General features: G+C 36.3%; 2 protein-coding genes across 2 annotated transcripts in view; one reads left to right on the top strand and one right to left on the bottom strand.

Annotated features, from left to right (window-relative positions):
- Positions 1 to 3,562: 3,562 nt before the first annotated feature.
- On the bottom strand, positions 3,563 to 5,947 carry LOC128732269 (protein hunchback). Its single transcript, XM_053825450.1, has 3 exons — positions 4,355 to 5,947; positions 4,142 to 4,267; positions 3,563 to 4,069 (listed from the first exon to the last, which is right to left on the bottom strand). Exons 1-3 carry the CDS (start codon positions 5,945 to 5,947, stop codon positions 3,563 to 3,565), a joined length of 2,226 nt encoding a protein of 741 aa, XP_053681425.1.
- A 665-nt stretch (positions 5,948 to 6,612) lies between these two features.
- LOC128724897 (aquaporin AQPAn.G-like) overlaps positions 6,613 to 9,299 on the top strand; it is a 15,865-nt gene continuing 13,178 nt past the window's right edge. Inside the window, exon 1 of the mRNA XM_053818621.1 lies at positions 6,613 to 6,673. Coding sequence (XP_053674596.1) covers positions 6,613 to 6,673 — 61 coding nt within the window. The remainder of the gene's footprint in view (positions 6,674 to 9,299) is intronic.

Raw genomic sequence — 9,299 nt, 5'->3', positions numbered from 1 at the left:
TCCTTTTTAACTATAAGGCTATAAAGAGTAAAATTTGATCGTTATTTCCGATTTAAAAATGGAATAGAGCAGTATTATTCTTGTTCTTTTTTTCTTCTTTCCAACGTGGAACCGTGCGACTGATGCCCAAGCGAATAATTTTACCGAATGAGAAATTTTTGTAAATTTTTCCTGTGAATTTATAGCAGCATGTAATGAATGACGATTTTGTGTTGCATATCTAGATATTCATCGCGTTTTCAAACATCACATGTTTACAGAACATACAGAATACATGAAATTTTTTTTTAACAATTTGCAGTTTTACGCCAATGTTTAAATTCTATCGTGTGTTCCAATAAACACAGACGATAGCGATGCGCTATTGACAATATTCAACATTTCTCTCCATGAAGTAACTAGTGTTGTTTTTTTCAATACACATCATCTTGAATTACATTTCTCAGCATCACTTTAAATCATGAGGTCTTTTCTCTACGTTTCGCCATACTTTTAATGCGTTCGTTCTTCTTAAATCATTTAGCTATTGCGACATTTATCCCTGTACATTAGTTCGTTTTGCTTTCCTTTTTAAACATGGACTAAGTTGATAGGTGTTTCTTTAATTTGTGGTAGTTTTCAAAACATCTACAAAATGGCTTATAAAATGTAAGAGTAACAATGTTTTAGTTTTGCCTCTACAACTTTCATTTGTTTGTATGGATTAGGTACGAATAGAGAGTAAGCTAACAATGTTTTCTCTTAACCGTTGTTTTTTTGGTTTTGTTAAATTTTATTCTAAATAGTTAGAAAATATTTTGGGTTCCCTTCATGAAAGAGAATCACATTGCATTTCTCTGAGTTTGTTGTACTATTTTGAGTTGCTCAAAAATGTGGTCGAATCATTTCACTGTTTCTAGTTTGTAGACGTGCAGTTAAGTATTAGATCCAAAAAGCTTGGTGAATTATCAGGTAGAATGTAGAACCTGAAGCTGGTTATATTTTAATATTAATATACATATAACTCGCTCATACATATTAAACCAAAATGTTTCAATGTACGAAAATAAACTTGTTACTTCTGTTTTGAATCATGCAACAACCTCTTTAAAAGCATATTACAGAATCCACACTGAAAACTTTAGCCAAACATGTCTAAAGTAACAGTAACGGGCATCAAATTATAGTTCAGGTGGTAATCTTTCAGATATACATTTTTCGTTTCAATAACAAAATTGCAATAGCGGTGCTTGTGCATGAATTTTCTGGTAGTTTTTAATTACCTCGAGTGTATTTTCGAGCATTTAGTATTAATTTTGACTCAAGATTAAGCATCACACCTAATATGTATTAAAAAGCAAATAAACCATCTGAAGCTTCTAATTATAAAGCGGGTTTAAAATTATAATATTAAATTATGTGGGTGGCAGATTTGTGAATTTTATGAAATTTCGAAAACTGGATTATAATTAATTTTTGTAAAAATATCATAGCTACTGTCAACTTTTATTCTTGCTAATTTATGAATAAAACTTGTACTTAAAAGTGTGTTAATGTCAAATACGTACCAAGTCACATCGTGGAAAACAAGTTCATATTCAAGATATTGTTATAGATACCGATTCTGCATTCATGAATAAGAAAAATTGAGTTATTTGAAATTCAAACTGCATTCATCTAAAATTTGTTGATCAATAACATGTGTATATTTTGGGTTTGCCCTGCATAATCGCTCATTCTGTTTTAAGCAAATGTACTCGGTAGTAAATGTCACATCGGTCCTGTAAAAAAAATTACTCTTGTTGTATGTGTGTATCTTTAAACAGTAATTCCAATTTTTGTTGAACAATTTATGGAAATGCTTCGGAACTTTTTAAATTCAGATTTGCATCTATACAGAAAAAATGTATAAAAAAACCATTTGAGGATTTTATACAAAAGGTGTTACAAACAAATAAAAGCGAAACACACTACTAATAACAAAAATATTTTTTCAACTGTAATAGAACATAAGAAATAACAAAATGGGCATCAAAGTTGTAAAAAAAAACAATACCACACGTTAAAGAAAACTCTAATTCATACACACTTCAACAATGTTGCATCTCAGTATTCAAACACTCTATATATTAAGAAATCACTATGCCATCTAACATTAATTAATATGTTCAACAGAGAACTTGTGCAACACAAAATATCTTTTGTTAAATGATACTAGACTGGATAAACTATAATTCTTGGGCTAAACTGGACACACTCGCACAGTGCGTGAGTTCGCGAAAAAACAAAAGTGGGGAAAAGCGAACGACGAGCATACAGTCAACAAATTATTTTACAAACGCTCTTACGTAACAATATAACAAAACAAAACAAAACAAAACAAAACTTATAACTACAGACCGTGTCAATTTGAAAAAAAAACGGTAATTTACTTAAATATCCTCACTAGACCTAGTTTTTGAATTATTTGTTTCGTTTGTCCTATAGTCGGTTGTATTCCGGTGGTGCGAAAGTACACAAATGGTGGTTTCATGTGTCCCGTGTATTTTAAATTAAGCATTGCTTAAGATTCCTCAACCACTTGTTTACTCAAACATGGTGGTGTAAATGTTTTGTTTTTGAACTGCTAACTATTTTATCTGCATTGGCTATCCCGATTAGGGGGAAATGTACAATGTTGCAGATAAAATTGAACATGGCCATTACTAGAAGCATTCCTCAACATTAAAACATTGATTTTTATCCACCATTCACTGCCGTTGATTTACTGGTGTTGCATACTTCCTCAAAGTCAAACGCCGACACCGAGGTCGACTATTTGGCGTTGGTAATTGATGATAAATAGAAGCTGCAAAACCAACCGCAATGTTGTACTAGTAATTGCTCCAACATGGATAACGTTATGCTCTGCCTTCGGTATCCAACTGTATTTCATATTCTCTGTGCTTTGGCTCTGTTCTTTATGATTAACAGACGAATTACTGTGCGAAGGTACTTCGAATGAGAAAAAAAGATATACATATGCCAGGGGCGTACAGCGAAGGTAATTTTCAATTGATCCTCCGTCGATCTGCTGGTTTGCTGGTAATTCCAATGAAGTCTATGTTGCATACGGAGATCGCTTTAAAGACCTAATGTATAATGCTATTTTGTTTTGATTTCATTTAAAATCTATTGGACGGACTGTAAATCTTTCGGTCTTCAACAACTGGTTTAACAGCAGCAAAGATTATCAGCATCGTTAACCACAAATTGTCGGAGGCACGTGGTTTAGTTTTTCGTTTGCTTACAACGCTTTGAAACCTAAAATTTATGCTAAAGCGATTTGTAAATGTAAGAAGCACGGCTTTATTGACAAAATAATACTGAAGAGTATTTTCGACGAGCCGTGAGTGAAGCTTAAGTGTTTTTACGAGAAGATTTCTAGAGTGAAAGCCTGGAAGCTATAATCAAGGTCCTATTTTCAAGGTAGTCCGCGACAGTATACGCCAATATGTGGGATTTTCGGGTATCGAGTCATAAACAAGCGATCGGAAAAAGAGAAACATCACCAGTATATTGTTTCTCTTTCCCTCGCTTAACATCATTGATGACTTTTACTGAGTAGGTGTGAATTGAATTCGTACACGTTGTTCATTTGCTCGCCACAAATATTACATTTCCACGGATTACTGTCACTGTGACATCCCTTGTGCAGAAAGTATAGCGTCTGATCTGGAAACTCGATGCCACAAAACAGACATTGTAGATGTCGTTTCGACTTTGCCGTTAAAGACAGCATCAAGTCGGTTTCCTGTCCAGTGGATGTAATGATACCATTTGAGGTAGTTGCGACTGCAATGGCGGCCACACTGCTGCTACTGCTAGAGCTGCTACTTGAGCTACTGCTCAAACTGCTCGAACTGTTACTGCTGTTGGCACTCTCCTGAGTCGTTCCAGATGTAAGAACGTTAGAACTGTTTGGATTCGGACTGCTAGTAGGGTTTGGTGAGCTGCTCGTTAGCATACCATTTCGGGTTGCACGAGTTGTTGCTCGTGCAGTTATTCTTCGTTTAAGATCTTCCCTTAGCAAAGATTTAAGTGGAGACACCTATAACATAATACATATAAAGTGTTGTGTTTATTGTTTACGACTATAAACAAATGATTGATTTTTTTTTACCTTAATGAGAGAAGTCATACTTGACGAAGAGGTAGCACTTTCAGCGGGATTCCCGATATTTGTGGTTGATGGATCCACACTGCTTCGGGGTTTAATATCGTTGTATTCATCATTCGTTGTTGGTTCCTAGCATAGATTATAAAATGAATTTGCATTACAGGGATGAAAAAATTGAAATAAATAGCATTTGTTCTTTACAGCTTATAAAGTTACCTGTTTTATAGGTATTAAGCTAATCGAGGGTGTAATAGGGTTATCAAAAATAATGTGTCTTGAACTTTGTACTAGTGTCGGAAGCATCGTGGTAGTCGTAGACGACAACGAAGATTGCGAGCTGGAGGGAACATTTGAGTCGGCTGAGTGAGGTGAACAAGCTGGCGATCCGGATGATGCCATTGTTGGTGTTCCGCCATTCGATGCCCGCACTATAGCCTGAATATCCAGCCCGGTAGAGATCATAGTGGATGACGAAGAAGTGGTCGGAGTGTTGCGATCATTATTGCTACTGGAACTTGGCCCATTTGTTAACAGCATAGGAGTTCCGTTCTGAGATCTGCCACTTTGTTGCAAATCCTGTAGAGCTCCACCTGCACCGCCGGGTCCGTCTCGGCTGCAATTTAGTGGTAAGCTGCTATCATCATCAGCATTGTCAGCCATAGAAATCTCAACGTGTGGCGTTAGAAAATGCATCGGAGGTGTACCATTGTCCATTGACCGTTGCATCGTGTCCACTGCTGATGATGCATTTCCATCCCCGAATGAAGCGTTCACTGCGTTCATAGCCGCAAGAGCCGCTGGTAGCAGATTTGCAGGATTATGCTGATCGAGAGCCAACAGTAATGACGAAGGAGTTCCCGGTCCCGGATTATCCAGATCGATTCCGTGCCGATTAAAGAAATGCACACGCAGTGATTTCATCGTACCTGCCCGATAGCTACAAAGAGGGCAAGTCTTAACGAGATCATGCTGCCCAACGTGTTCATTTTGAAAATGAGCACGCATTGCGATTTGTCGTTGAAACCCTCGGTTGCAGATTGGACAGTGATAGGGCAGCGTTTTTGTATGAGTGGTGAAATGCTCCGCCAAATGATCTTTGCGAAAGAACCGTTTTTGACAAACTCGACACTCATACGGTTTAACGCCCGTATGACGCATCTTATGACGCCGCATATTAGCTCCATTTGAGAATTTCATGTTGCAAACGTCACACTCGAACAGCTTTCGGTTACCATTGTTATTGTTATTCACATGCAGTGGGTTGTTGTTGTTGATCACACTAGAATTGTTGTTGTTGTGGTGGTTGAGATTATGCTTGAGATTTTCCAATAACTGAGTTGTCGCCACGCTAGACGAAGTAGTAGTAGTCGTGGCTCCAGAGGTAGTTTCTGAGTTATCCGACAGGTTATCTTCTCCTCCACTGAGGTTTCCTCCATCATTTCCTGTCCCACTAATGCTAGAGCCTCTCAAAGAAGAAATTGTGCTTGAAAGGCAGTTAGCCAAAGCACTGTTATCCATGCTCGAATCTACTGAGGAAGCAATACCATCATTTATATCACCACACTCAAGTTCCTTCTTAGTATTAATGGGACCCACAGCCGCCTGAGCGGCTGCAGCAGCAGCTGCCGCGGCGGCCTTCATGATGATACTCGCTGGTGGATCCATCATGGAAGTCAATGCAGCAACTGCTGTTTTCACTTCCGTTACCGATGTCGCGGTAGCTTCCGATTGAATCGCTAAACTGTGGCTTGTGCGGCTTCTTAGTCCATGTGACGAACATCCAGCCGAATCCGGCTTACTGGTGGACATATGTACAACTGGAATAGAATACGGCGTTCGGGTTTGTCCACGGACACTCCGACGCCGTTTGTTTACGCTGCGTTTCGTTTTGTGGCGTTTCCTGAACAGCGATGAGATGATAACGGTATCCAGCAGTATAACAACAACAAAGCTTTTCGCTCCTTCTGAATTCAGCTTCGGAGGGATTTTGGCAAAATATTTGTACTCTATTTGAGCTATTTACATAACAGTCCTGAAACAATAAAACCAAACATTAGGTATTTATAATTCTTACTTTCATTTGGCTTCGTTTTTGAGATAATGACAATGTATTTGATATAAAGATGTTTCTGTTCTATTACTCCTACAAACGCTTTAACAATTAGTGTGAATAATAAAGATAATCGCTTGCTAGCACTACCGCGTACACTTGCACAACAGACAATTACATATTCAGCTCATTCTACCAATCCCTTGTTTTGTACATGAAAACAAACGGAGTTCAAGCAAATCATATACTATTATATACTAAAAATATGCGTATTTCATATTCTGTAACAGTTCTTTGTCACTAAGCCAAGCTATTCCAAGATAGGTTGTATTCTCTTGAACTGCAAAACAAAGCTAGCACATACCATACGCAATGGTGAGCTCAATAGCAATGCAACCGCCACGACCATCACCATAAGCTCAAAATGGGTTTCACCGTCCATCAACGACTGATATTCGAGTTCAAAGTCTTCGAGTTTGTCAACGGTACGTTTTACACCCTGCACATGCGAGGCAACTTTGTGATGCAAAAAGTAAATGAGCCCCAGATGGATTAAGGACAAAAATCTCTAATTGAAAATCGAAATTTGGCAGGCTCTTTATTATTATTTAGAGAGCATTCCTTAAGGAAATCAACCACTAATCAAATCATGGAGAAGATGGCAACAGTTGATCTAACATCAGTCGTTCTAACAACAATCGATTTGACAAGTCGATCTTTCTCCGTAGGCATGAAACTGTACCAAACTCATGAAAATGACCATAACCATCGTCACATGTCAGGTGATGGTGCATGGAAAACCCCAAGCGTTTTACCACCACCAAGGATCTAAGCCAGAAGGATGGGCTAGCCTGTCTCATTTTCAATCCAGCTCTAAACAGGTCTCTTCAATCAGATGTGAACACTTCCGGTGCCATCTTGTGAAAATCAATCCTGATCATGGGATAAACTCATGACATCGATAAAATTGGTTTCCAGCTTTCCTGCATAGCAGAAGCAAACGAACTATTGAATAGGCAAAATAGGATCTCGAATTAGAGGAAAACAGGGTAAAAACCATACTGATGATGGCATCACCTGGGGTTGCGGCATGATAGATGCCGATATCTCCTTCCGTGAACTACTAAATTTTCAGAAACAAGAAAAACAAGCTGCTCTTTACCCTTTAGACAATAATAAGGAATCAACCCTTTATCGTTTGGGCTGCCTTTTCTTCACTTAACAGAATAGCAACAGATGACTCTATGGCAATCTATGATTTTAAATTTTCAAATAAAAAGTTTGCAAAACAACCAGTTTTACTGAAACGTGCAAAGCCTACTCAGACGAGATTCTATTCCGATACTTATCGTGTGTTTGTGGCATACGTTAACGCTTCGGCTATATAGGTCCCCCGGACCATGTACAACAGATTTACAAAATCTATGTGGTTTACTATTTTTATGATTATTTTTCCCGTTTACCGTAAACGAACTTTATGAAGGACAAAAAACTATGTCTGCTCTAAGAGATTTCGTTTGTCAGCCATGGAAGTAACGAGTTTTCCATGCTCTGTTCATCGCTTATCAGTTAAATTCTGTTTTGTGATACTATCGCCAAAATGTGCAGAAAACCAGACAAACAAAATTTTTAAATTATGATTCTTTAAACTTAAAAATCGTAAAAATTATCGTTTTTCTGGCTACGCTCTACCCATCTCATCGAACGAAATTTCAAATTACTTTTACGATAAATTGAAGAAGGTTTATTGTTTAACACCAGTTATTTAAGAAGCTTTGCGAATCTAAGAATAAAACAATTTCGTTATATTCCTAATCATAAGCCATTTTACACCAGTCTTCACATGCCAACAGTTCATAAAAATATATTCCAGAAATAGTAGTCAAGCCCTTCTATATACCTGATCAGCCCTTCTATATACCTGATATATTTTACAAACCCGCACCATTTTCTGGCACGCTCTTCTTGCTCTGTTAAAATATTAATTGACCAAAGCAGAATGTATGAAAGAGTGCCCATCCCAATCATCCATTTGGTGCTAACATCTGAATTAACAAGGGAATAGTTTAAAAATAATGTAGCAATAATTATATGGGGACTACAGCTTTTGTACTTTTTAGCTTAAATGTATAATTTCGAAAGAAATAGATTTATCAGACCTTCAACCATAGTACTGATCAAATGTATGCTTATTTGCAGTCGATGTTAATAGAATGGAACCGTCTTTTTGAAGTTTCAATATACTCATGCTCAATTTCGGGCGTTTAACCGAGTCAGCCCGGGATATGGCTCTCAGCGGCTGTTGGGATGAAACGCCTTTCAGTTAAAAAATAATTATACAAATCTAAATATGGCCAAGCCGTTCTTAAATGAATAACAATAACAATTTTAGGTGTAAAACAAATTGTTAAATAATTTGCTTTATTTGCTTATGCTATAAAAACTAACAGATGTGCCTGATTTCCTTTCTGACGACTTTGATAAAAGGTACGTTAAGGGGTATTACGTTAAGGGGTATTGTAGTCTAATACAAACATTAACGTGTCTTCCTTCGATAATATTCATTATGTTTCTTACTTTATCTTTTTTATTTTCTGTTTTATTTCAAGTATTTTTTCTCTCACGTTCTTAAAATTGGTTAAATAATTTACTGTACTTCTCCTTTTTAAACTTTGATGTTATGTTCCTTTTGATGTTATGTTCCTTTAACGAATCTATCCTTTCGAGTCTCGCAGCTATCACACTTCTTTTCCCTGACCGCAATTTTTGCCAAGCGGAGTTTTAAAAAAAATCTCTCTTGTCACGCTGCTACACAACCACCATTTATGTACAAAAAAAAACACCATTTCCGATTGCTGTGATTAAAAAACCGTTTGATGGCAAACATGTAGATATGTAAATATATATATATAAATAAATATATATATATATATATATATATATATATATATATATATATATATATATATGTATAGAAATATATTTATCTACATATATATATATATACACACACACATATATATATATATATATATATATATATATATATATATATATATATATATATATATATATATATATATATATATATATATATATATATATATATAT

Source organism: Anopheles nili, chromosome 2, assembly GCF_943737925.1.
Source record: "Anopheles nili chromosome 2, idAnoNiliSN_F5_01, whole genome shotgun sequence".
Classification (NCBI taxonomy): domain Eukaryota; kingdom Metazoa; phylum Arthropoda; class Insecta; order Diptera; family Culicidae; genus Anopheles; species Anopheles nili.
Note: the sequence above shows the minus strand (reverse complement) of the source record. Positions and strands in the feature narration are given on the sequence as shown.